The 27,347-nt window shown below is 38.4% G+C and overlaps 1 protein-coding gene, 1 non-coding gene and 1 pseudogene across 8 annotated transcripts in view; 1 reads left to right on the forward strand and 2 right to left on the reverse strand.

Annotated features, from left to right (window-relative positions):
• Positions 1–12,306: 12,306 nt before the first annotated feature.
• LOC123845461 (large ribosomal subunit protein uL23-like) lies at positions 12,307–12,761 on the reverse strand (annotated as a pseudogene).
• Positions 12,762–22,205: 9,444 nt separating this feature from the next.
• On the reverse strand, positions 22,206–22,310 carry LOC123847221 (U6 spliceosomal RNA). Its single transcript, XR_006791470.1, has one exon. It is a non-coding gene; the product is annotated as a U6 spliceosomal RNA (small nuclear RNA).
• A 728-nt stretch (positions 22,311–23,038) lies between these two features.
• The window catches only part of CDK1 (cyclin dependent kinase 1), a 97,674-nt gene continuing 93,365 nt past the window's right edge, over positions 23,039–27,347 (forward strand). For 4 of the 7 annotated variants that reach the window (XM_064594674.1, XM_054508170.2, XM_064594671.1 and 1 more), the window contains exons 1-2: positions 23,178–23,308; positions 25,154–25,215. In XM_064594674.1, coding sequence (XP_064450744.1) covers positions 25,179–25,215 — 37 coding nt within the window. In that variant the 5' untranslated portion in view covers positions 23,178–23,308; positions 25,154–25,178. Of the gene's footprint in view, positions 23,309–25,153; positions 25,216–27,347 lie in introns of all 7 variants that reach the window. The other 3 variants (XM_064594673.1, XM_045877894.3, XM_064594672.1) reach the window with 3 other exon arrangements.

The raw sequence follows: 27,347 nt of genomic DNA on the forward strand, positions 1-27,347 counted from the left end.
ATCCATCCACATATAAATTATTAGGATTCTTAACAGGGAAGTCTTTTCTTAAAATTGTTAAGGGGTTGCCTTGACATCAAGCTCCTAAAAGTATTGCCTGCTTTACTCTCCTTCTGCCCACCACTTACTGTTAGCTCCATTCTTACTTATCCTTTAAAACTCAGCTCAGTCACTGCCACCACCTCTGGGAAGTCTTCCAGGATGCTCCAATCTCAGTTTGGAGGGAGTGGTTTTCCCTCTGGACTCCCTGGCGACTTGTGTAGCCCTCCATCTCCATTGTAAAGATGTGACTACTGGGGACACCCTCTCCCCTGCCTTTTGCCCCAGCCTATGAGCTCTGTTACAACTTTTGTACAATTGGTGCCTAGGACAGATCCTGCTACATGCTGCATACCAATACATGTTTTATAAATTTTTCTTGACAGGCTTAGTGATAGAATAAAAAAATCATTCTTCAGCTCTACAGTACAGGAATGCATAACAATCAAAAGCATGGAATTCACAGTAGCAACATTGAAGAGAACCAACCAACATGATTAAAAACTGCCACACAAGATAATACCCAGAGAGTTGCTACAGTTGAACAACTACTCCAGCTTAAAATAAACCCATTCATTCATCCAATAAACATTTGGTGTGTGTTAAAAGCCAGGGGCTGAGCAACTGTGCAGGGAACCAAAGATTAAAGAGAGTGTCAAGGGTGCCAAGACTGTGCGGTCATAACAAAGTGAAATAAGACCCAGTAAAGGTGTGCAGGAGAGGACTGCACAGTGATGAGGTCAGAAGCTCCAGACTCAGTGTCCAGGTTCTAGATCCTCACCACTGATTAGTATCCATGTGGCCTGCCGGGGTACGTACTCTACCAAGCCTTGCAATCCTCACCTGTAGAATGGAAACCTAATAACTCCTGCCTCGTATTGGAGTTCTGATTATTAACTAATCCTTCTAAAGTGCTTACAACAATGCCTGGGACATGGTGAATAGTCAATGTCAATGTCAGTGCTTTGCTTCTGCGACGACTTCAATGGTATAAAATAAGGAAGGACATCCTACTCATGAGAGGGACAGTGAGACGTGATTTTTAAAAAACTTTTATTTATTTAATACATTAGAAAAAACCCATTACTTCACTACATTAGAACCCAAAGTTTATACTAAAATCTCCTGTATTCTCAAATGAACATTTTGGTGTGTGTTGTTCTTCAATGTTCTATTTCCATATATAAAGATTGTACTATACATACTATTTTGTATGATATTTTCCCACTATTACTGTCCATAAATATGTATTCACATCATAACCATTAGTAGTTCCATGTGTTCATTGTATAATTGCAAACTATTGTATTCAGATACTTGTCTGAGTTTTCTTTGTTCTATTAGAAACAATACTGTAATGAACATTTCCCTCTCTCCAGCCTCCCTCTCCCCGAATTGTCTGATAATCAATTGTCTGGTAATTTCTTTCTGATTTATTTCTGGAAGGTAGCAAATATACAGCAACAACTAAACTTATTTTATTTTTTCAATAGATAAAACATTTGCATTTTCAAATATGAAAACAATATAAAAAACCAAATTAAGATATCTTACTAACACTCTGAATCCATTCATCTCGTTTCCCATTTCCTTCCATCATTGGAAACCATTTTAATTAGGTTATTATGTAAATTTTTAGTGTTGTTATGCAAATATTAGCAAATACTCCATATTTATTCATATTTTTCCCATTTCTAAAACAAAAGCTAGCATAGTATGCTCAATGTTCTGTGTTCTTTTTTCCCATTGGAGATGATACCATTTTTGTACATAAAACACTTTTTCTTTCTTTTTCCTTCCTTCCCTCCAGCTTTCTTTTTTAAATAGTAGCATAGATTACATTATGGGGAGATATCATTTAAACAAGTTTCTTGTACATTGGCTCCCTGTTCTAATCCCCAGGATAGATTTGGATAAATTTGACCCTCCCCTCCACCCCACTAGTCCCTCCTTACTGAGTAATGGAAGGATGGAAGAGCAAGCCACTGAGCAAACTGCCTGGATTGTTCCAAACGTATGCGGGACAGTGAGTGTCTACCATTTCCCCAGTTAGGTTCTTGGTTTCTGGGGTTTCCTTCCAAACAGAAAAATGTGATTAGACTATGAGAGACATTTACAACCACATGCTTTATAAGTTTACACTGACTCTGACCAAAAATAGTGGGGAAAACACAGGTGTATGATACCAGAAAGCTCTCCCAAGCACAGGATCAAGTTAATCCTGTATATACATAAACCATTTCCTTCCCCTCCATGACTTCATTCTTTGTTTACAGCACAGACCCCTCCTAAAATCATCCCCTGACATGCTTCCAAGAAATGGTAACTAGTTCAAGATCCCTAATTACTGTTTATTTCATTTGCATGTAGATTTTATTCATTATGGTACAATTACCATTAGATGATGATCCCATTGCCAGGTCAACAAGAACTGGATAATAGACAATGAAACTTGAACTAATAACTCTATTTCCTCTCCTTGCCTCCCACCCTCAAAGCTGCTCTCTCTCGTGTTCTGGATGACCTTCAGTTTTCTTGAAATTACTGAATATATTGCTTCCATTTCTACCAGCTAAACTTGAGGCCTTTCTCCTCTTCTCAGCCAGTACATTGGCTGACCCTTCTCACTCAACGAAGTGTCAACAAAGCAGGTAGACATTGCAGATAGAGAGAATGCAATATGATATGTTTTGAAGAATCACAATTTCTTTGAACCTCCAGGACCACAGAGTAAAGCATGGGGGATATCAGGAGATGTGATAGATCAGATAGACTGGGACTGTGTTGTGATGAAAGTGGAGTAGTATGCTAATTAGCTAAGGCTTTCTTATCTCTATGATGGAGAGCTCCTGAATAATTTTAAAGAAAGTCATACATGGCTGTGGAGAATGACAAGAGACTGGAGGGAGGACAACCAGCTAGGCATTTATTGAAATGGTAGACCTAACAATTGATGAGAGCCCAAACTAAAAAAGTAGTAGTGACAATGGGAATAAACGAAAAGGTAAAATGAACATGTTGAATTAGGTGTGGCTGGGGAGGAAAATGTCAGGATCAACCTTGAAACTTCTGGAGTGGGTGGAAATGGAGAGACTGTACTTGGTTGAGGAAGACAGCTGAGGTTCAGATGCCAGTAGGAGGACCAGGTGGAGCTATTCAGTAGATACAAGCCTGCAGCTCAGAGGACAGGTGAGGATTAGAAATGTGCACCATCAGGTAGGTGGTAGCTGTGACCTTGGGGTTCAACAAGATCAAGCAAGGAAAGAAGATAGAGTGAGAAGAGAGTGCCTGGGATAAAACCCTGGGAACCATGAGAGAGAGAAAGAAATCAGCCAATGAAAGACATGGGGAAGCTGAAACCACTGGGTAAGAGGAAAACCACTCACCACAAGAAGGCTGGTGTTGAGAAGGATGCATCTTTTAAGACAGTTTCAAAAGAAAAAGTTTTGCCAATAGCATCGAATGCCTCATAGAGGTCAAATAAAATTATGTGTATGTTTAGTAAATAAGTACTTTTTGTCTGACTTTTCTGTGTGTATGAATAACAAACCAAATAATTTCTTTTTCTGTAAAATAACCTAACGAACTTAATATTTTTTTCAAATTCCCTGTATAGACTTACCCTCTACCTTCACTCTTTGTTAGATAGCCAATATGTATTTGTAGTCAATATGTAAATACCATCCTTGTGCCACCCTCAACCAATTTATCTCTATTCCACTACAAAATTATTTATTGGCCCCTTACCATGAGTTAACCCCATCCTGTCCCTGTGGATTCAGAGATAAACAGTCTCTGAGTCCAGGCTTACATAGTGTGTATTCTCATCATCCCTTCTTGTCACCTTACACTGAACAAGTAGAAGTCACAAGGATGCTGTGGGGGAATCCTGGACCAAAGTGCAGCACACAAGAGCTCTGCAGGTGGAAGCGAGAAAACAGTGGGAACCAACCTGTCTGGAGTGGGTACTTCCCCACTGCTCCCCCTTGACACTCCCCAGACTCACTTACCCAGGCTAAGGAGTACTTCCCTTGAAAGCAGACTCATCCTGCCTTTCACGGAGAGAGAAATAATTAATTGTGAGGCTTTGGTGCCTGGGCTCTCTACCCTGGGGCATAGCCCGCTTTCCAGCACCCAGTCAGGGATGGACTTTGGCATTTCCCAGCACATGAAGGAGGCAACACTTCTAGGAGAGTAGGAGCTCACAGGCTAAAATAACCAGATACCTATTTAGAAAGAAAAATAACAAGTGATTACCAATTTCCTTAGAAGCATATGTTAGAACAACAAAGAATTTAAAATAAGTCTAAAACATACACATACAGAAAAAGAGAGAAGAAAAATAAAAGTGTAAAAAAAGAAACATTTTAAAAAGAAAAACAAGTGCAGGGTGCCTGGGTGGCTCAGATGGTTAAGCGTCTGCCTTCGGCTCAGGTCATGATCCCAGGGTCCTGGGATCGAGTCCCGCATCGGGCTCCCTGCTCCTTGGGAGCCTGCCTCTCCCTCTGCTTCTCTCTCTCTCTCTCTCTCTCTCTGTCTCTCATGAATAAATAAATAAAATCTTAAAAAAAAAAAAAAAGAAAGAAAAACAAGTGCAAAAAAATTGTTATGAGAAATACAATCGATGGGATAAATAACATACTAGAGGGGATAAATATTAAGAGGATCCAGCTGAGGAGACTAGCATATGGGAAGATCATATTGAGGAATTCTCAACAAAGGAAGAAGGAGAGAAAAAGGCAAAAGAAAGTATAAAAATAAAGCCAGATGATATGAAAGAATATAATTGGGTGCCTAGCTGGCTCTGTTGGTGGAGCATGCAACTCTTGATCTCGCTGTTGTGAGTTTGAGCCCCACACTGGATGTAGAGATTACTTAAAAATTTTTTAAAAATCTGAAACAAAAAGAAAGAATATAACTGCTAACATATGGGTATAAACTATCATCAAAATAGAGAAAAATAGAAATAGGGAGGAGTAAATATCTGAAGAAATAATGGAGACAAAATTTTCAAGTCAAAAAGCCCATAAAGCCCCAAAATAAGGAAAAAAAACCCCAAAAAACAAAAAAAACCTTCACCTGGATCTATTTGAAATTTTAAAATGTCATATGAAAAAGAAATTCTAAATCTTGCAGAAAGAGTGAATATATATTTTTTAAAAAGGAAAAAAGATTAAGGATCTAGAATTTTTTAACAGCTAATGGTAAAAACTTTCTCAGATGTTTAAGGCCTCAGAATATTTACAACAGAAAGACCCACCCTGAAAACAGTTTTAGATAAAGTACAAATAAAAGGAAACAAGTCTAAAAAGTATGAGATATATAAAGATCTTCAAATATTTTGTAAAGTTTGTGTTTACTTTAAAATATCTATATTAGGGGCACCTGGGTGGCTCAGTCATTGGTCATCTGCCTTTGGCTCAGGTCATGATCCCGGAGTCCTGGGATAAAGTCCCACATCGGACTCCCTGCTCGGCGGGAAGCCTGCTTCTCCCTCTCCCACTCCCCCTGCTTGTGTTCCCTCTCTCGCTGTCTCTCTCTCTGTCAAATAAATAAACAAAATCTTTTTTTTTTTTTAAAGATTTTATTTATTTGACAGAGAGACACAGCGAGAGAGGGAACACAAGCAGAGGAAGTGGGAGAGGGAGAAGCAGGCTTCCCGCTGAGCAGGGAGCCCGATGTGGGGCTCGATCCCAGGACCCTGGGATCATGACCTGAGCCGAAGGCAGACGCTTAACGACTGAGCCACCCAGGCGCCCCGCAATAAACAAAATCTTAAAAAAAAAAAATCTATATTAGTTTTCTCTTGCTAATATAACAAATTAGCACAAATATAGTGGCTTAAAATAACATAAATTTATTATCTTACAGCTTTCTAGGTTAACAGTACAACACATGTTTCACTGGGATGAAGAGCAAGGCTGCATTTCTTTCTGGAGCTCTAGGAGAGAATCCATTTCCTTGTCTTTTCCAGCTTCTAGAAGCTGCTACTGCATTCCTTGGCTTGTAGACCATCTTCTAAGCCAGCAACCTTGTATCTCTCTAACCATCCTTCCAGATAGTCATATTTTCCTCTGACTCTCTGCCTCCTTCCACTTTTAAGGACATTTGTTAAGGACAGTTGACTAGATTGAGCCAACCTGGATAATTCAGGAAAATCTCCCCATCTCAAGGTCCTTAAACTTAATCACATTTGCAAAGTCCTTTGTGCCATGTAAGGGCAAAACACATTCATAGGTTTCAAGGATTAGGATGTGGACATCTTTTGGAGGCCATTATTCTGTCCACCATAATATCTATATAGTAGGGAGGACAAGAGAAAGCGTATCCATAAATACCCCAAATTTAATATTCTAGATATTAAAGGCATGTGAGAGCATGCCAAAATGGCAAGATATATAATGAGAGGGTTAAAAGAAGCACAGAAAAAGGGGGTAGATTTTGAAATAATAAATTGCAATTATAGAAACAGATCATTTTAATAATTAATAATTATAATAAATATAAGTGAACAGAACTTGGCAGTTAAAAGAGGTTATCATATTGTATAAAAGCAAAACTGAAATCTAGAAACCTTGTTTAATCAAATATAACATGCCATCGAATCTAAAAGGTATATTATATTTTGAAAATCTAAGTAAAAAAGAAGAAATGCTATCAATTAAATTATGACAAAAGCTTTCTGATCACTTAGACTTTATTTTATGCTAATTTAAAGAGCTCTTTTAGATTTATTTAGACATGTAATTTATCATACATAACTATTATGTGCATATAAAAAGTAAAATAGAAGCAAAATAAATTGATTAAAGTGTTTCTAAAATTTCATCACATTCACCCAACCCTCATGAATCACCTTTCCATTTGGCAATATCCATACAATATTATGGTTTGTGCCATCAAGAACATTGGTGACTCAGCATTTCCTAAAATAATCCAAAAAAGAACTGAATGCCACAGTTCTGGGCTCTTAGGGCAGCTTTGCAGTTATGTAGAAAGTCTATTTTGTTTACTCTTATTTTGTGAATATTGCCAAACATGTCTGATTCACACTTTCTCCACTCCTTTCCCACAACCATTTGTTTCTTAGGGGCTAAAAGACAGTCCCACTATGCTCACCTGGGATTTGATTCTGAGACACTGACATCCATTCTTCAAGTTTTGATATGGGTACTTTTTGTTTGTTTGTTTGTTTATGTAAGCTCTAGGCCCAATGTGGGGCTTGAACTCACAAACCCAAGATCAAAAGTTGCATGCTCTACCAGCTGAGCCAGCCAGGCTCAGAGATGCAGGTACTTTTGATGCTTCAGACAATGACAACTATGGTGCAAATACCACCTGGATGACATAGATTGTTAATTCTCCATTGATTGTAAGGTGAATCCTGATTTCAAAGTAGTTTAAATGACAGATTTTATATATATTTTAAACTCCATAAAACAATGCATATGGCTTTTACAAGGACACAGGGCTCAGGAATACAGAATGTTTCAAGGTAAAAGAGGAAAAAAGAAGCTACAGACAAATATTAACCAAATGTAAGCTGTTACACTAATATGTAGACCTGCATTGTCCAATATGGTAGGCACTAGCCACATTTGGCTCCTGAGCACTTGAAATGTGGTTAGTCTGAATTGAGATGTTCCATAAGTGTTCTATACACACCAAATTTCAAAGACTTACCACAAAAAATAAGAAATGTATGGTATCTCATGAATAATTATTTCTATAATATGTTTAATTGATAACATTTTTAATATATTGGGTTAAATAAATGTATTATTAAAATTGATTTCAACTACCAAGCAAACAACTTCCTCAGGGAATGGGAAAAAATAAATAAAAAATAAATAAAATTGATTTCACCTGTTTCTTTTTACTTATTTATTTTGTTTTTTATCCTTGTTTTTCTTTTTCTTTTTTTTTCTTTCTAACCTTTCAATGTGGCCACCAGAAAATTTTAAAGTACATATATTTCTCATATAAAACTTTCATCAGTTTAAGAGCAAAAGCATTGTTAGGAAAAAAGTATGGTTACTATATAATGATGAAAGTTTCCATTAACCAAGAGGTAGTATAACTAAATATGTTAAGTACATAATAAAATATCCTCAAATAAGATAAACAAAATTTGATAGAATCGCAGGTAGAATTTGATAAATCCAACTATCATATTGAAAGATTTCAACATATTTATCTCAACTATTGATAGATATGGCTGTCAAAAATTCAACAATGATTAAAAAGTTGGGTAAAATATGATCCAGCAATTGCACTACTGGGTATTTACCCCAAAGATACAAAAGTAGGGATCCGAAGGGGTACATGCACCCCGATGTTTATAGCAGCAATGTCCACAATAGCCAAACTGTGGAAAGAGCCGAGATGTTCATCGACAGATGAATGGATAAAGAAGATGTGGTATATATATATACAATGGAATATTATGCAGCCATCAAAAGGAATGAGATCTTGCCATTTGCAACGACGTGGATGGAACTGGAGGGTATTATGTTGAGTGAAATAAGTCAAACAGAGAAAGACATGTATCATATGATCTCACTGATATGAGGAATTCTTAATCGCAGGAAACAAACTGAGTGTTGTTGGAGTGGGGGGTAGGGTGGGAGGGATGGGGTGACTGGGTGATAGACACTGGGGAGGGTATGTGCTCTGGTAAGCGCTGTGAATTGTGCAAGACTGTTGAATCTCAGATCTGTACCTCTGAAACAAATAATGCAATATATGTTAAGAAAAAAAAAAAAAGAAGAAGGTAGAGGGAGGGGAAGAATGAAGTGGGGGAAATCGGAGGGGTAGACGAACCATGAGAGACGATGGACTCTGAAAAACAAACAGGGTTCTAGAGGGGAGGGGGGTGGGAGGATGGGTTAGCCTGGTGGTGGGTATTGAGGAGGGCACATTCTGCATGGAGCACTGGGTGTTGTGCACAAACAATGAATCATGGAACACTTCATCTAAAACTAATGATGTAATGTATGGGGATTAACATTAGAATAAAAAAAAAGAAGATGTGGTGTGTGTGTATGGGGTGTGTATATATATATATATATATATATATATATATATACCCCCCATACACACACACACACACACACACAGGAATATTACTCAGCCATCAAAAAGAAAGAAATCTTGACATTGATGAAACTAGAGGGTATTATGCTAAGTGAAATAAGTCAGACAGAGAAAGACAAATAACATATGATTTCATTCATATGTGGATTTAAGAAACAAAACAGATGAACATAGGGGAAGGGAAGGAAAAATAAAATAGGAGGAAAACAGAGAGGGGGACAAACCATAAGAGACTCTTTTTTTTTTTTTAAAGATTTTATTTATTTATTTGAGAGAGAGAGAATGAGAGCCAGCACATGAGAGGGGGGAGGGTCAGAGGGAGAAGCAGACTCCCCGCCGAGCAGGGAGCCCGATGCGGGACTCGATCCAGGGACTCCAGGATCATGACCTGAGCCGAAGGCAGTTGCTTAACCAACTGAGCCACCCAGGTGCCCCACCATAAGAGACTCTTAATGATAGGGAAAAAACAGGGTTGCTGGAGGGGTGGGGGTGGGGGGATGGACTAACTGGGTGATGGGCATTAAGGAGGGCATTTGAAGTAATGAGCACTGGGTGTTATATGCAACTGTTGAATCACTAAATTCTACCTCTGAAACTAAATTGAATTTAAATAAAAAATAAAACAAAAACAAAAACAAAGTAAGCCAAAGGCAGTGTTAAAACAGACTAAAGAGACATAAATGCAATTCCTATGTCTTGATTGTATTTCAGATTTTTTTTTTAAATCTTCAAAAGATTTAAATTTTGGGGAAAATTATAGATATTTGAAAGCATATAGAATATTAGAAAGTGTTATGGAAAGTATTAGTGTTACTTTCTTTAGATATCACAATGGTGTTTGGTTATATAGGAAAACATTCTTAAGCATTTGGGGTAAAGTCATTGTGTCTGTAATTTATGTGAGAATGAATAACTCAGTAAGGGGAAAGAGAGAGAAGGAGGGAGGAAGGGGTGAAGGGAGAGAAAAGATAAGATAAAGCAAATTTGGCAAAATAATAATAATTGATGAATCTAGGAGAAGGGTATATATGGGTTTTATTATTATTATTCCTAACTTTTTTGTAGGTTTAAAATTTTTAAATAAAAAATTGATGGGAAGCACATATATACACTCTCTTTGACACCATATAGATAAAATAAAATCAAATAAAAATATCAGCAAAGGAAATGATGATTCAGGATGGCGATTACCTGGGGTTGAGGTGGTGGCAGAACAAGATGACAGTGGAAAGAGGATCACATGTGTGTAGAGTACTGTTAAGTCGCAGGTTTAATGTTGGGTTATGGTTTCATGAATATTTATTACATATTACTATAAATTAATAATTACATGAATAAAGAGGGTCATAAATCCACCAACGATGAGACTGTGTCATGAACCAAGCATTACATTATTCCACATTTGTGTTCATAAGTCACCACCAGCCTGCTCCCCCAGAAACACTGAAAATAACCATGTACCCTGAGTGGAAAATTCTAGTGATGGGAGAAAAGCTGGATGTACAGCTATTTGAGAATGAGCTCTGAATTTTTCATCCCTTTCATCTGAAGCTAATAATTGTAGTGTTCCAAGAACAAGGAACAACTATTTTAAATACTCTACCATTAACCAATGATTTAATCTTGTTTAATCACATTCTTATTTAAAGAAAATGATACACTTCCACTGTTCTTTAAGGAGACACTAGTAGGGATGAAATTATCATGAAGATACACAGTATAAGAAGACTAAATATATAATTTCTATTTAACAAAATTAGTGTTAATAATATTTCCAACAATTTATCATCTTAGAGTGTATATTTATTTTATTGCATCTAAGTGGAAGACTGCACGGTGGTAGAGAAGCTGTGCTTTGGAGTCAGAAAATCCTTGGGTTCAAGCCTCCATTCTACCTCTTATTAGCTGTCTGACATGGGGCAAATATTAGATCTCTCTACAACTCAGTTTCCTCATCTGAAGCAGAATCTTTATCAGCAGGATTATTCTACCTTTAAAGATAGTCCATTTAAAGTTCTTAGCACAGCTCATGGCACCGCTGAATGTCTTAAATGTAGCTATTGTTACCATACTGAAACATTTAAATTGATTTACTTTATCTGTCTATTGATCTACACACACACATATTTTAATATATACATATGTGTATTTCCTACATATGACAAAGTTACACTGTTTATTATCAGGAACTTAAATAAAATGTGAAACTCTGAACATTGGTAAATGTAAACACTGAATCTCCTTAACACTGTTCATTTCTCATTAGATGATCTCTAATTCTCATCGACTCTACCATTTTACTATTTAAAAATTCTATGATTATTGCCATTACAAGTATTTAGAAGCCATTAAAATGAAGATGAGTTTATTTTTAGTTTTGGAGTTTATGTTTTTAAAGATGGAAGAGGATGTTCAACTTGGACATTTTCCTGACTGAACAAGTCTGCAGAGCTTCTGCTCCTACACCAAAACTTGTCTATTTGATGTTGAAATACAGAGAAATTTCATTTTATTTATTTATTTTTATTTAATTCAAGTTAGTTAACATATGGTGTATTATTAGTTTCAGGGGTAGAATTTAGTGATTCATCAGTTGCATATAACACCCAGTGCTCATTACTTCAAGTGCCCCCGTTAATGCCCATCACCCAATTATTCCTCCACCCTCCTTCCCTCCAGCAACCCTCAATTTGTTCCCTAGAGTTAAGAGTCTTTTATGGTTTGTCTCCCTCTCTGTTTTTATCTTATTTTATTTTTCCTTCCCTTCACCTATGTTCATGTGTTTTGTTTCTTAAATTCCACATATGAGTGAAATCATATGGTATTGGACAAATTTTAAATTTTTAAATTTCTGTTTGCTCTGCTAGCCTTTTTGTATTCCTTTCCTTAAGCTATTGAGGAAGGTAGTCACAGATCCTTTATTTATTTATTTTTTAAGATTTTATTTATTTATTTGACAGAGAGCGAGAGCACACAAGTGGGGGGAGCAACAGAGGAAGAGGGAGATGCAGGCTCTCCACTGAGCAGGGAGCCCAATAGGGAGCTCACTGGGATCATGACCTGAGCCAAGGCAGATGCTTAATGGACTGAGCCACCCAGGCACCCCCACAGATCTTTCTCCTTTTTTTTGGTGAAAAATTTTATATTTAGATTTAGCCAGCTGGACTCAGTTTAGATGATCCCAATTTTGTTGGCAACATCCAAAGCATCATAGTCAGGAGCCAGTGGAACATATGCCTTCTTCTCTCCATCAGGCCTGATCAAGGTGTTGACCTTGGCTACATCAGTGTTGTAGAGCTTCTTCACAGCCTGTTTGATCTGGTACTTGTTGGCCTTGACATCCACAATGAACACAAGTGTGTTGTGGTCTTCTATTTTCTTCATGGCCGACTCAGTAGTCAGGAGTAACTTGATGATGGCATAGTGATCAAGCTTGTTTCTCCTGGGGGCTCTCTTTCGAGGATATTTGGGCTGCCTTCTGAGATGCAGTGGGAATGTAGGTGACGTGCAGATCTTTTTTTTGTGACTATGGATGCCTTCAGCACCACTTTCTTGGCCTTCAAAGCCTTTGCTTTGGCTTCAGTTTTGGGAGGGGCAGGGGCTTCCTTCTTAGCCTTTTGCACCATCTTTGTAAAAGGGCCCACAGATCTTTTAAAATACTATATTTTACCCCAGAGATATTTTGTTTGTAGATAAATAGCAGGTATATTCTAGAAGTCTCATTTTAGTTCCTTCCTTTCTCCCTCCCTCCTTCCCTCCCTTCTTTCTTTCTTTCTTTTTTTTTTTTTAAGGTAACTGAAGAGAGTTATTCTGATTAAAGGTTTAATATATAGTGATCTTTACACTGTGAAGCTTTGAAAAGTGTTAAATGGCAGTACCTTGAAATTATAAGTAAAATGATAGTGGCAGCATATTCTTTCCTTTTGACGTGTGGTCATTGTAAAAACAGCACAAAACTAGTTGAATGGCAATGTTTTTAAATGACCACACATCCCATTACCCTAAGAGAACAATCTGTGTCTATTTCCTTCTAGTATAAGTTCATGCTCTTAAATAAACTTGCAATCACAGTGTATGTGTCTGAGTGTGTGGTATTTGATAAAGGGAAATACCATAATTTATGTATTTACCCATTTCCCTATTAGACTTCTAGGTTGGCTCTAAATTTTTTTTATTCTAGAAAATGTTCTTACAACATAATAAATTTTTTTCAGGTATATGACTTATTTGTATAGAATTATGTCCTTATGACAAAATAATGTTAGAGAAATATTAAGTTAAAAAAAAAAACAGTATGAGCATTATGGCTCTTCATTGCTGTATTACTTTCCAAAAGGAAATCTGTATGTGTGTGTATATGTGTATAAAATATAGCAGTATATATTTTAGGATTTTATCTGAAAATGAGTATACCAAAGATACGCTTTTTTCAACTTATATTATCTAACCAAGAGTACATATTGAAATTAACTTTACCAATCCTACTTTTGTCTTCTTCATTATTGTCATCTTTTTTTTTTTTTAAGCACAATCAGTTAAGAGACTTGGATGTACTGTTCAGGATTCAATTTAAAAGGAGAGTGTCCATTCAAGGCCATAATGAGATATTGGTTATTGTTAAAAGGCTAAATGCCAACTAGTTTTCCGGTCTGGCCAATTCAGCTTTATTGCCTTCTGAAAATGGATATGTTGAATTTATTAACTTGTCTAGAGCTACAACCTACTAAATGTACTTGTCATATTTTTCTCAGTCATGGGATAACTGAATTAAGCTGCAACCTTTACAAAATATGGACAAGAAGAAAAATACTTGGTTTGTAGCAGGTAGGGATGAGAGCGGCTTCATCTATTTTACCAATTTGTCTCTACTACCCTCTAGTGGTATCATAGTCACAATATCCTTTACAGCATTGCCTCCAGATTACTAATACACCACGTATACAGAGATTTATAAATTTCAGCTTTATGGAGTTGGTCCCAGCGTTAGATATGATAAACTCCTGGAGGGAATTACCTTTCTGCTGCCATTCTTGCCCTCTCTTTCCCACACTCGTCCTTTCTGTATAGTACTGCCAGATTAACCTGTTTAAATACAAAATGTGATCCTGTCACTCCCCTGCTCAATCAAACCAAGAAACCTTTAGTCCTTCCCCTTGGATTGTTGGAAGTGCTGTAGGTAAACTTCCCTGCAGTGACTTCTAAAACCCTTCACAATAGGAATCTAACTCTTCTTTCCCCTCTTCTGTCTCTTTATCTCCTATCTCACTTTACCCTCCAGCCAAATCCAAACCTGCCCCATTGTTTTTCCTCTTTCTGCCTAGAATGTCTCCCACCTAATCATTCCCACCAACGTCCTTCTTCCATTTCTCTTTGCCAAAGTTGGGTTTATATTTCAAAAATTAGTTCAAATGCACTCTTCATTCAGCTTTACCAAACTCCCTTCGTCAATCCTTTGCATGCCAGGTGCCTCTTTGACACTGTGCTGTTTGTTGCATATGCTGTGTCCTTCCCAGATGTTCCGGGCAGGCTCCTCTCCTTCAATTCCCATTTAAATGGATAACATCAGCTTTTTCTAGAGAGAGAATGAGCACACAAGCAGGGGAAGGACCAGAGGGAGAGAATCTCAAGCAGACTGAGCGGGAGCCTGATTCGGGGCTTAATCTCAGCACCCTGAAATCATGACCTGAGCCAAAATCAAGTGTTGGCTGCTTAACTGACTGAGCCACCCAGGCGCCCCAATGATCCTGAATTTTTAACTACTGTGATGGTACAGCCATTCCTGGAGGGCTTTTTGTTGGGAGAGCACAGCTTCAATAGTTCTCCTCCTGCCTCACATTCTTTTTGCCACAATTTTTAAAATTTAAATTCAATTAATTAACATGTAGTGTATTATTAGTTTCAGTGGTAGAGTTCAATGATTTATCAGTCTTATATAATATCCAGTGCTTATTACATCACGTGTCTTCCTTATTGCCCATCACCCAGTTACCTCATTCCCTCCACCTCCCGCCCCTCCAGCAACCCTCAGTTTGTTTCCTATGATTAAGTGTCTCTTACGGTTTGTCTCCCTGACTGATTTCATCTTGTTTTATTTTTCCCTCCCTTCCCCTATGCTCCTCTGTTTTGTTTCTTAAATTCCATGTATGAGTAAAATCATATAATTGTCTTTCTCTATTGTATATATAAGCCACATCTTCTTTATTCATCTGTTGATGGACATCAGGACTCTTTCCATAGTTTGGCTATTGTGGACATTGCTGCTATAAACATTGGGGTGCAGGTGCCCCTTCAAATCATTATGTTTGTATCTGTTGGATAAATACCTAGTAGTGCAATTGCTGGATTGTAGGGTAGCTCTATTTTTAACTTTTTGAGGAACCCCCATACTGTTTTCCAGAGTGGCTGCACCATTTTGCATTCCCATCAACAGTGTAAGAGGGCTCCCCTTTCTCCACATCCTCACCAACATCTGTCCTTTTCTGATTTGTTAATTTTAGCCATTCTGACCAGTGTGACATTCTATCTCATTGTGGTTTTGATTTGTATTTCCCTGATGCCAAGTGATGTTGAGTATTTTTTCATATGTCTGTTGGCCATTTGTATGTCTTCTTTGGAGAAATGTCTGTTCATGTCTTCCTCCCATTTCTTGATTGAATTATGTTCTTTGGGTGTTGAGTTTGATAACTTCTTTATAGATTTTGGATACTAGTCCTTTATCTGATAAGACATTTGCAAATATCTTCTCCCATCCTATTGTTTGTCTTTTGGTTTTATCAACTGTTAGCTGTGCAAAAGCTTTTTATCTTGATGAAGTCCCAATAGTTCATTTTTGCTTTTGTTTCCCTTGCCTTTGGAGATGTGTTTAGCAAGAAGTTGCTGCCTGGGTTCTCCTCTAGGATTTTGATGGATTCCTGTCTCACATTTAGGTCTTTTATCCATTTTGAGTCTATTTTTGTGTGTGGTGTAAGGAAATGGTCCAGTTTCATTCTTCTGCATATGGCTGTCCAATTTTGCCAACACCATTTGAAGAGACTGTCTTTTTTCCATTGGATATTCTTTCCTGCTTTCTTGAAGATTAATTGACCATAGAGTTGAGGGCCCTACCTCGCATTTTGAGTCTGTGGTTTGGGATGGGCTGTGGAAAGACTCAAATATGATCCCTGGAGTAGGAACAAGTTTTTGTTTTGTCTGTTGAATAAAATGGTCTACTTCCCTCTTTGAAAGTTCTTTTCTTTTTACTTGTTTCCCCATCTGGACCCTGAAGCTTTGAAAGGCAGGCTTGGGTCTGATTCTTGTTTGTATGCTCATTATTTAAGCCAGCACTTGGGACATAGTAAGGGCTCCATATAGTTACCAAATGTTGTTGAAACAGCAGATATCTTTCCCTTTTTGTCTATCTGGATGTGACATCACTTTACTTTGTATTCCCTTAGTACTTAGTTCAAAGTATCAGCTGAAGGAAGATATTTAACTAGTTAATCTAAAAGAAATGCCTCTTCTCAAGCTCAAGGAGGAAAGATAGTCTAATTCATCTTTGTATCTTTAGTGGCCCCCAAATAATGCCAGGTGAACAGAAAACACTCAAATATTTGGTGAGTGGAACTGAAAGAGTTTAATTTCTTGTCAACCCTGGGGCGCCTGGGTGGCTCAGTCATTAAGCGTCTGCCTTTGGCTCAGGTCATGGTCCCAGGGTCCTGGGATCGAGCCCCGCGTCGGGCTCCCTGCTCCGCGGGGAGCCTGCTTCTCCCTCTCCCGCTCCCCCTGCTTGTGTTCCCTCTCTCGCTGTGTCTCTCTCTGTTAAATAAATAAAATCTTAAAAAAAAAAAAAAAATGTCCTGTCATCCCTGAAAGTGCCTGCCTCATTTTTGAAGAAAGAGTAAATTATGTTTCATCTGTATCATTTTAACAGTAGGAGTGTGTTACTGCCGCTCTGCTCTTTGGAATCTGTCAATTATAGTAAACATTTAAAATGAAGCAGAATATTCCAGGTGAAACCCCAGGCTTGTATCATTCTAGATGACAGTTTATTGAGTTAAATTAGAATTTCATTTGTTTAACACCATTAGAAAATAAACTTTTATATTAATTCCTTAACTTACTGATCCATAATCCGTTTGCCCTGGGACAACTTTACAAAGATGAAGATTTTTTTTTTTTTAAGATTTTATTTATTTATTTTGACAGAGAGACACAGCGAGAGAGGGAACACAAGCAGGGGGAGTGGGCGAGGGAGAAGCAGGCTTTCCGCTGAGCAGGGAGCCCGATGTGGGGCTCGATCCCAGGACCCCGGGATCATGACCCTAGCCGAAGACAGACGCCTAACGACTGAGCCACCCAGGGGCCCCAAAGATCAAGATTTAAAGAATTACTTCTCACTGTAAATTTTTAGTTCGGCAGAAGGGCCTATTTTAGGCATAGGCAGTATTGTGATAAAATTTAAGGAGTCCCTAAAAAAAATTATCAAAAACACCTCAGAGATTCAACTAAAACAATAATCCTGATCATCTCAACAGCCCCGCTCACTTCTCCTGGCCCAATTATGTTTAAAATTGTTTGCAGTTTAACAGTTAGACTCACCATGAATCTCATGAAGCTTAAGTGTCAGGATCCTGCCTTAGCACAGGCCCCTTCCAGGGCTCTGAGACAGGTGTTCACATAATCATAGATTTTTGAAAAATGCATAAAATAAGGTAGGTTAGCCACAGGTCTTTAAGGCTGTTGTTTCTTTCCAGTTCAACTCCCCACTAGTCGCCATTTCCCACCTGCCCAGTGGTACTGGCGGGACCAGAACATTGTGGGGATTCAGCTCAGGGGAATTTGAGCTGAGGATACAGTTAGTTGAGGGTTAGTGGTATCTAGTTATTTATCCCCAGCGCTTCCAAGTCTTTGCCAGCAGTCCTAATATAGCAACAGCTTCTGGAAATACTCCTCCTACCCATTCTGTGAATTCTCTTGGCATGTGGAAATAAAGGTATAGGGTCAGAGATCTTATCTGAACTGGAAGTAAGTGGGTCGTGGGTAATACAGGAGAAGCTAACCTGTGAGAAATTCTTCCAATTAGCAGATGCGTAAAATTATATCATTACCTCATCCAAACTGAACTTCTCTTGTGTCAGGAATGCACTTATTTTTTTTTTTTTTTTTTTAGATTTTATTCATTTATTTGACAGAGAGAGACACAGCAAGAACAGGGACACAAGCAGGGGGAGTGGGAGAGGGAGAAGCAGGCTTCCCGTGGAGCAGGGAGCCTGATGTGGGGCTCGATCCCAGGACCCTGGGATCATGACTCTAGCCGAAGGCAGATGCCTAACAACTGAGCCACCCAGGCGCCCCAGGAATGCACTTATTAACACAGCATGAACAGCTATAAATGCATCAGACAATTTTTGGAATCTGGAATCTTTAGAATGTAGGGCATAAGCTTAGAGCAGTCACAGAAACAGCTCATATGTGAAAGAAACTTGATAAATGTTTTTTCAAATTTAATAGAAATTCTAAAAATCTACATGATGTTATCAATAATGAGGTAAGAAGTCATAAAAACTTTTTTGAAATAATTAATCATAATAAGAAGCCAATTCGGATTAACCATGTTATAGGAAAGACTGAATTATCTTTTTTCTCTTCATAGTAAATATTACAAAATTATGTTTCATATAAAGAGACAAAGATAAAGAATTTGCCAGCCAAAAGGATGAATAAGCATTTAAAATATGGATTCCAAAAGTTGTTGCTCCCCAAAAATGTAGGACAAAAAGCATTATAAGGAATATGTCAGGCGATTAATAAAAATATAATTTTCTATGAATTTTGTGATTTTATGGCACTTTTCAACTTTTAAAATTTTGTAATTTTACAATTTCTTATTCTCAAAATATATTCCCTATTGCACTGAATCTAGCATTCTTTTTCTTTAAAAGGGTCTCCAAATGATAAATACTTCAGGCCTCCTGGAACCTACATCTACCTTTGTCCATCTACGGCCACATGGATATTATACTGGTACCTCACAATCAACATGCCCAAATCAGCAGTCCCCCCGCCCCACTCCCTGCACTCCCTCCCCACCATAAGTATCCCTCAGCCTCTCTCCAGAACTGTAGTTGCATCCACCCATTGTCAAACACAGACCCTAGTCATCCCTCATGACTCTTTCTCCTTTAGTCAACACACCCAATCCACCCCTCAGGTCTTATAGTTCTAGCTCCTCAAAATAGCTCATCGTCATTTCCTCCTTTTCAAACTGACCACCACTGCCCTAGTTCAGCCCGTGTTGGGAAAGATGCAGAGCCCTCCACTGGTCTCCTGGCTCTGATGCTACCTCATTGTCCCTCCTCAGATCTCTTCAGTGACTTTTCCCTCCTAATCCCACATCTGACTTTGTCACCCCCTACTCACATTTTTTTTTTTCAATTCCATCCTCCATCCAGATCCTTTGGTGGGACCCTGAAAGGCCCTCCCAGGTATGGATATTGCCTAACTCCATAACATCATTTCTCTGATCCTTTCTCTAGCCCCCCCAAACTCCATTTACGTTCCAGGAATACTGAATTAATTTCAGTCCATCAAACATGCCTTATTATTTCTTCTCAGTAGACCATAAATCTCTCTTCATGCATGTGTCTGCTTGGCAAACTCTTCATTCCTCAAGTCTCAGTTTAGAACCTACCTCTGCTGTGAAGCCTTGCCTGACTCCTCTGCCCTCCACCACACTCACAACTACTCCTAGCAACCACCATGTTCTGCAAAGAGCAGCCTTTACTTATTACACTGTAAGCATTTGCTCCCTACCTATATGGGATGACACCTATCTGATCACCTGCTCTCTTTGATCCTCATTGGTTGATGAATGAATTTCTCCTCCCTACCCCATCCCTGGTTCCTGAATTTCCAGTGAAAGATTGAGATAAGTTGACACAGGTGGATTTAAAGTATGGATGCCAAAAGCTTACCTGTGATTTCTCTTTCTGTCTCTTTAGTTGGAGGAATGAGTGTGGGAACATGTAGGTTATATATGAAAAACTTTTACTACGGAATTGTTTGAACATTTTACAAAAAAACACATTACTTTTCTAATTAGAAAAATGCCTAACTCAGGAACAGCCGTGATAGTTCCATGTTTTCAGCTGTGATGAAAAGATCTTGAAACTTCATGTCTTGCTTTTTTCAACCACTTTACTTTCTGAATTATGTAAAGGGAGATCAGTCTTCTCCTTTTGAGTAAGTTTTTCAGCAGCTTCTATGAATTTTATCCAGTAGCAAAAAAGAGGCTTTGGCCTCATCCATCCATCCATCCAACCATCCATCCATCCATCCATCCATCCATCCATCCATCCATCCATCCATCCATTTTTAGGCGAGGTGATATATTCCCATGGTTCAAACTTCAAAAGATAAAACATTCTCCCTCCCCACCTCTGTGCCCCAGGCACTCCTCCTCCAGGCACATTGTTATTTGCTGCATCTCCTTCCAGGCTATTTTATGTATTTACAAGCAAATGTTTCTTAACATTTTTATCTGAAAAAATACTTGTTTTAGTCAGCTTGGGCTGTCATAACATAAACTGGGTGGCTTATACATCAAAAATGTATTTCCTCACAGTTCTGGAGGCCGGAAGTCTGAGACCAAGGTGCCCACATGGTGGGTTCTGGTGAGGCTTCAGGGTTTATAGATGGCACCTCCCTGCTGTGTCCTCACAAGGAGGAGAGAGAGTGACCCAGTTCTCTGGTTTCTCTTCTAATAAGAGCACTAATCCCATAGTGAGGACTTCACCTTCATGATCTCCTTTAAACCAAATTATCTCCCAAAGGACCCATCTCTAAATACTATCACTGTGAGGGGTGGGGCTTCAATATAGGAATTTGAGGTGGAGGGAGACATAATTCAGTCCACAGCAATATTGGTTTCTAAAAATAAAACAGAACAAGCTTATATGCAGCGCCAACTGCTCTTTTTCTTCCTAAATGGAGCTTACCAAAATATAAATATGACATTTTTTGTAGCACATCGCTTTCCACCCTCTCCTCTTCCGTTGTTTTTTCATAGCACTTAGAGAATAGTTCTAAAATAGTTCTGCACCTTTCCTGTGCAACCCCTTAGGACAGTATTCAGGGCTCTTCAAGATTCTCATTCCAAACTCTCTTCCCTGCTTAACACTGGGGGACACCCTGCACCCTCCAATGGCGGCGCACCTGCAGACGGCATGCACCCTCCAATGGCGGCACCCTGAATGCCCTGGGCAGACTTTAAGTGCTTACCTCATGGAATTTCCTGTTTGGAAGCTCCACCCCACAATTCTTTCTCCAATGTCTGTTCGAATTAGTAATTTGCCCCTCTATGTTCTCATCTCACTTTATAGCGTAATTTACAGTGTAAATGCCAGAATAAAATTCTAAGTAATCATGTGTTCTCCCACCTCCAACACTTACAGCAGGAATTGTATCTGATTAATTTTGTGTCTGTAAAGTACTTTAGAGACGCTAAATTCAAGTTGGCCCGAAGAATTAATAAACTGTATTTGCGAAGACGATAGCACGAATTTACAATAACCCCTGAAAGTTTAAAAACAAAGGTAACTGAGTTAAATTGAAAAATCTAGCATCGCAGCTGTGGAAGCTTGTGGTCTTCTTTATGTTGAATGTAGAATGGATATAATGAATTACTAGCTGTTTTTAGATGCTATAAAATGAACGCCTCGCTAAGGCATCCCAAAGATGAATATATATATATGTACTCATTAAAATCAGTACCCTGAACTGGCAGAGAACAGTTTTCTTCCCTAGAGCACTTCTCTGGGGTAGTCAGTTTTCATTTAAAATGTGAATTTGGGATTTTAAAAGTAAATTTTAAAAGTTCTTAGGTTTGGGCAGAGATTTCAGAACCCCCTACTTCCGATGTGAATCCCAAATATTCTCTGTCACCTAGGAGCATAAAATTGTTAAGGCCATGCGTTCATACCACAAATAGTGCCAGATGACAAATGCTGCTCCCTGTGTAAAAGGGCACTAAACACTTAAATGCATGTGATATACTAGCTCCCTTCTTTATCCTAATGTGGGTCTTTTTTTTTTTTTTAATGGAACACGTCACCAATTTGTGTCATCCTTGGGCAGGGACCAGGCTAATCTTCTGTGTATAGTTCCAGTTTTACCAACTGTGCTGCCCAAGTGAGCACCTAATCTGGGCCTTTTAATAGTATTTTGTAGAGTTCATGGTAATCAGTCTTTGTCCTACATCCCATTAAGGGTGGTGCAAAGAGAAGCCCTTATTAGGGGACTCTTCTTATCATTTCTATTTTACTCTTATTTTCTTAAAAACTTAAATAATGATGTTCAAGCACAGACATCTCTCTTAAGGTTATGGTGGAGGGCAATGAGAGAGAGAGTTTTTGATACTCTTATTATTTAAATAATTTAGATCCCTTTTTTTTTTTCCCTCTCCTGGAATTGTGAATTTTGTTTTAAAAAACAACTAAAATTCTGATGTGAAATATTTTAAAATTTAAAAATGTGAAATTTTGTTTTTAATTTTTAAATAAGCAGAATTTTTAAATAAATAGAATTTTAAACAAAAAGTTTAAAAAGTAAGGTAAAAACAAAGTATATATATGTGTGTGTGTGAAATGTGCTCCTTTGGCCCAGCCGGAAAATCATCCACTTAGAAAAACATAAATATACAGTAGCTTTAAGTATTAGAAGTGAAAATAATGGAATCTGAATGTAAATGTAGTATCAGTGTTGTGATGAGATATTTGAGTGCAGTAAGTTTTAATTGTGCCAATACTGGAAGGGTAAAAACCCGACCCATGGCGAACAGTAGATTTCCGACGACCAGAAACAGTAGGACGACGCTCCCCTGCGATGAAAGAAAGCGCCTGCGCTCAGACTCAGTTGGCGCCCGCCCTCTTGCTTTTTCTCCAGCCGCCGTTTCCACTCTCTTTCGCGCTTCAGCCACCCGGGAAGCCCAGCACCAAGCGTCGCTGGGCTCCGATTGGCTCCTTTGAAAGTCTACGGACTACCTGATTGGTGGCCCCGGGCCCTTTAGCGCGGTGAGTTTGAAACAGCTCGCACTTAGCTGCAAAGCTGGCTCTTGGAAGTTGAGGCAAGAGCGACGCCGACGTGGTAGCCGCCGCCGCTTTCGTCGCGGGATAATAAGCCGGGTAGAGTTGCTGAGGTCAGGGTCATGCCTACGGGGCGTCTACTCGGCGGGGGCCTGCTCGGAGACCCCGGAGAAGGAGTATTGAGGAACCGGGTGGTATTAGGAGGCCGGACTGGGCAGCAGGGGTCTGCGCGGGGCCGGGCCTCTGGAAGCTAGGCCGCGCCTTCACTCGGGCCCCGGGGGCCTGGGCGTGTGAGCGACGCCGGGGCCCGGCTTTCCCGGAAGGCTCGCGGGAGCCCAGACCCGGCGGGCATACCGCGGGGAGGGCAGGGGCTGCCCTGGCCTCGGAGTTGCAGTCTGGGGTCGCGGTGGGCAGTTCTCGCGAAGAGGCCGCCGACCTGGCTGAGGAGACTTTCGGGTCCTGCGTGAAGCCAAACCCTTGCACTGGTTCGACGACGCGGATTTCCAGGCTCCGTCCTAGGCCCTGCGGTTCCGGCCGGTCCCGCGTGCGCTCTGCTCTAGCCTCCGGGGGTGGAAAGCCAGACCGCACCTGGGTCAGGTACCCACGCCGGTTCCCAAAGCCGGGCCGTCCCGGAACACCGATCGGATGAACTGACTTGTGGGCCTTCTCGGACTTCCCTCCGTGCCCAAGGCCCTTGTGCCCCCAGAGCTTTTAAGAACACCTGGCCAAGGATAGAACCAGAGGGAATTTGGATTTTTTCGTTTTTCTTTTATGCTTGGTGACTGTTAAATACTATGCAAGGCGGAAAGCTAAGAAATGCCGAGAGATACGTATATGTGTGTTTTAGTATCCCTTAATTTTTGTTTAATACTAGGGTTACCAATGTGCACGTCTTGCTTCCTTTAAAGACCTGGAGGTCTCTAGATAGGAGATGAAGCTGTTGGTGTTTTACATACTGCTGCTAGTAGTACAGAGCCTCAGAAGGCATTCAAAAGGCATTTTAAAGCTTCATCCTTTATATTAAATTGTTAGAACAGGAAAATGGAGAGAGGGGAATGAAACCCAGCTTTGAAATTTATTGTTCAAAGTGAGCTCAACAATTTTACTGTTCTTTAGGCATAGTAAATCTGGATATTGTAGAAAAAGGTGATTATCCTAATTATTGCCGTTTTGTAAAATTGAAATAAAAAATATCTAAGATTGGCACTCGTGGCCAGTGTAGTGCAATTTTGTTCATTTAAAAAGGTTTGTCTCTACTTCTGGAATGATTTTGAAGATGACTGGGAGAAATAGAACTTAAGTGTCAATTACTCAGTGACCTTCATATATGATTTTAGTGATGAGTGTGTTAGAAAATCAGAGTAATTATGCTTGGGCTTCTGAAGATGTTTCAATGGCCAACTTCTCAGCTGAGGAAGTCTTGAATGTCTCCTTGTCAGCATTTCAACTGACATTTGAGCAATCTTGCTAATGGGTGAGCAGTGTGGCCACATTAGCTCTCTGTTTGTGTCTTTAAATATTTTTCCTTTTGAATTTTCTTCAAAAAAAAATGTAAAGTACAAATTGAGTCCAATAACATTATTTGTGGAAGTGTTTGGGTATAACTGACACACATTGGTGCTCCTTAGAAGTGTTACATAAAGAAAACATACTTCTGGTTTTTGTTTGGAAGGGATAGATAAGTTGATAGCTGAATTTGAGGGTTAATTTGACTGGAAGAAGCTAAATATTACGCTGGTTAAGATATACAGATCTAGTGTTTTAAGAGCTAACAAAGATGGAAAAATCTTATTGCAGAAGTCCTTTCCTTTGTAAGTGTTGTTTTAACATAACTAATATTTATGGAAAATTAATACTGCACTAGACACTGGAAAATGCTTTACATATTGTATCTCATTAAAAAAACCACCTTTTGAGTTAGTGGCATGAGATCAAATCAGCTTTTCCTCTCATTTTAGGATCTACCAAATCTGCTGATTAACTATGGAAGATTATACCAAAATAGAGAAAATTGGAGAAGGTGAGTGGTTTTAATAATAAAGTTTTTAAAAAATGATTTAGTAATGCTATAAATCTGGGACATGAAAACATGTAAATATTTATTAAAATCCAGTCTTTAAGGTATCCTGTGCTAATGTGCATTAATTATATGTTCTTTACATGGTAACTTGTAAAATGTTCAGATTTTAAGAAAGTTGAAATTATTCTGATATGATTCCCTGTCTACCCTCTCCATCCCCCTAATAGTCTTACATTTTAAAATACTAAACACTTAATATTTGTATTTTCAGAAGACTATTGATACCTTGTATGTGTGTTGGTGGGGAGAGGTTAGGTGATCCTGAAGGCGCTGACCTATGAGGAGAAGCGGGAGAATTATGTTAAGTTTAATACTGTACTTCTAGTCTCATACAATTATTTTTAAGATCAGTATTTTTACCTAAACTTTGTAAATTAGTACAATAGACTATTAAACCAATTTAAATAAATTTCCTATTTAGTTTCCTTAGATTTAAATGACCTGTTATGTGTACATGTTTAAGCAAATTTAAAACAAATAACTCTTGTATATAATCATTCATTTCCTTTCTGTAGTACTTAAAGTTTCTAAAGAATGTTTATGTGGCATAAATGGAAGAGTAAAAGTATCCCTTTGCCTTTTTTTCCAACAGAATATCTAAGTTTCTATTAAGTTGGTATTTACATTCTACACTCTAGGAACAAATGGTACAGCTTGTACAAAGTAATTTGCTATTAGAGTCCAATTTAGATAGGTTCTGTTTGAGGAACATTTCCAACTAGTATATTTTTAGTGTGTTCCCAAACCCTATTTGTATAAGGAATACTACTAAAAATCCGGGGGCGGAGTACTGGAAAGAATTTAGTGAGATAGTAATGATAAGTTTAGGTGGTGATTGGTTTAGAGATCTATTCTTTTTCTTAACTTACAAATACTATATGATATTTTTAAAAATCACTTAAATACTTTGTAATACCCGCTCAATTAAGCTAATTTTGTTTCTGAGTTGAAAATAAGAAAATATCTACTGTCTTCTGCTTTGAGTTTTTCTTAATCCCCAGAGAATTAAATGAGTGCTGATTTTTAGTTTGGAACAAAAAGTTATTCTTAAAGTGTAAATGTGTTTTTCTTTAAAACTCTGGAACTCCTAACATGCAGGAGACTACAGATTTGACTCTTGAGAAGAGGTACTCTAATTGAAATACAAGCAGTAAAGAGTATAATTTCAAATGTAGTCTTATTTCCTGGAGTTAAAAGATTCCATTCTACTGCATGATGTCCTCATATTCCCAATTCACTGACCCCTGGGCTTTTGGCAATGGCTGTTCTTTCACCTTGAAAGCCACTCTCTGCTGCCTTCACTTTCATCTCCTTGTTCTAGTCCAAGTGCATTTTGTAGTTCCCTTTTTGTTATCCTTAATATCCTTTTTCTTTACTACATTGTAAGTAAGCTTTATGAAGTTTGGGATTTTGTCTTGTTCGTAAGTGTTTGAACAGGCAGTAGTGTCTAGCACTATTGGAGATATTAAAATATTTGATAATAACGTTATCTACTTTTCTTTGTGTGTTTTCCTCTGTTTCTTTCTGGTTTGTATTGTGTTGACTACTCCAGTGCCTGGCTGTTTTGGATTTTGTGGTGGACACGTTTTTGAAAAAATAAATTGTATGAATAATTTAAGGCCTAGATGATACCTTTCACACAGTATTTTCTTTTGGTTTGCCAGATACCTGGTCAAATTCTACTAGCATTAAAGTAACAATTTGAAAAGTTAAATTTCTTTCCCTCAACTTTATTTTATTTCCAAACATAGAGAAGTTGAAAGATAAATTCAATGAACCTGTAATACCTTTTACCAAGATGTTAATTTTGTCACATTTACTTTATTATCTGTGTGTGTTTTTAGCATTTTGTTTTTCTTTTGACCCATGTAAAGTAAATTGTAGAGATGTGCTTTACTACTAAATACTTTTGTATGTATCTTCTGAAGAACTAGCCAATGTCATGCATTTCATTTGGTGACTAATGTCTCCTTAATCTTTTTCTAATTTAGAATAGTCATCCTGACTTTTCCACCTTGACACTTGAGTTTTTTGACAACTTGATTCATTTCTTAAATACATCTAGACTTTTC

This window comes from Mirounga angustirostris, unplaced genomic scaffold, assembly GCF_029215605.1.
Source record: "Mirounga angustirostris isolate CCGP_5_RB_7025 unplaced genomic scaffold, mMirAng1.0.hap1 SCAF_6, whole genome shotgun sequence".
NCBI classification, from domain to species: Eukaryota; Metazoa; Chordata; class Mammalia; order Carnivora; family Phocidae; genus Mirounga; species Mirounga angustirostris.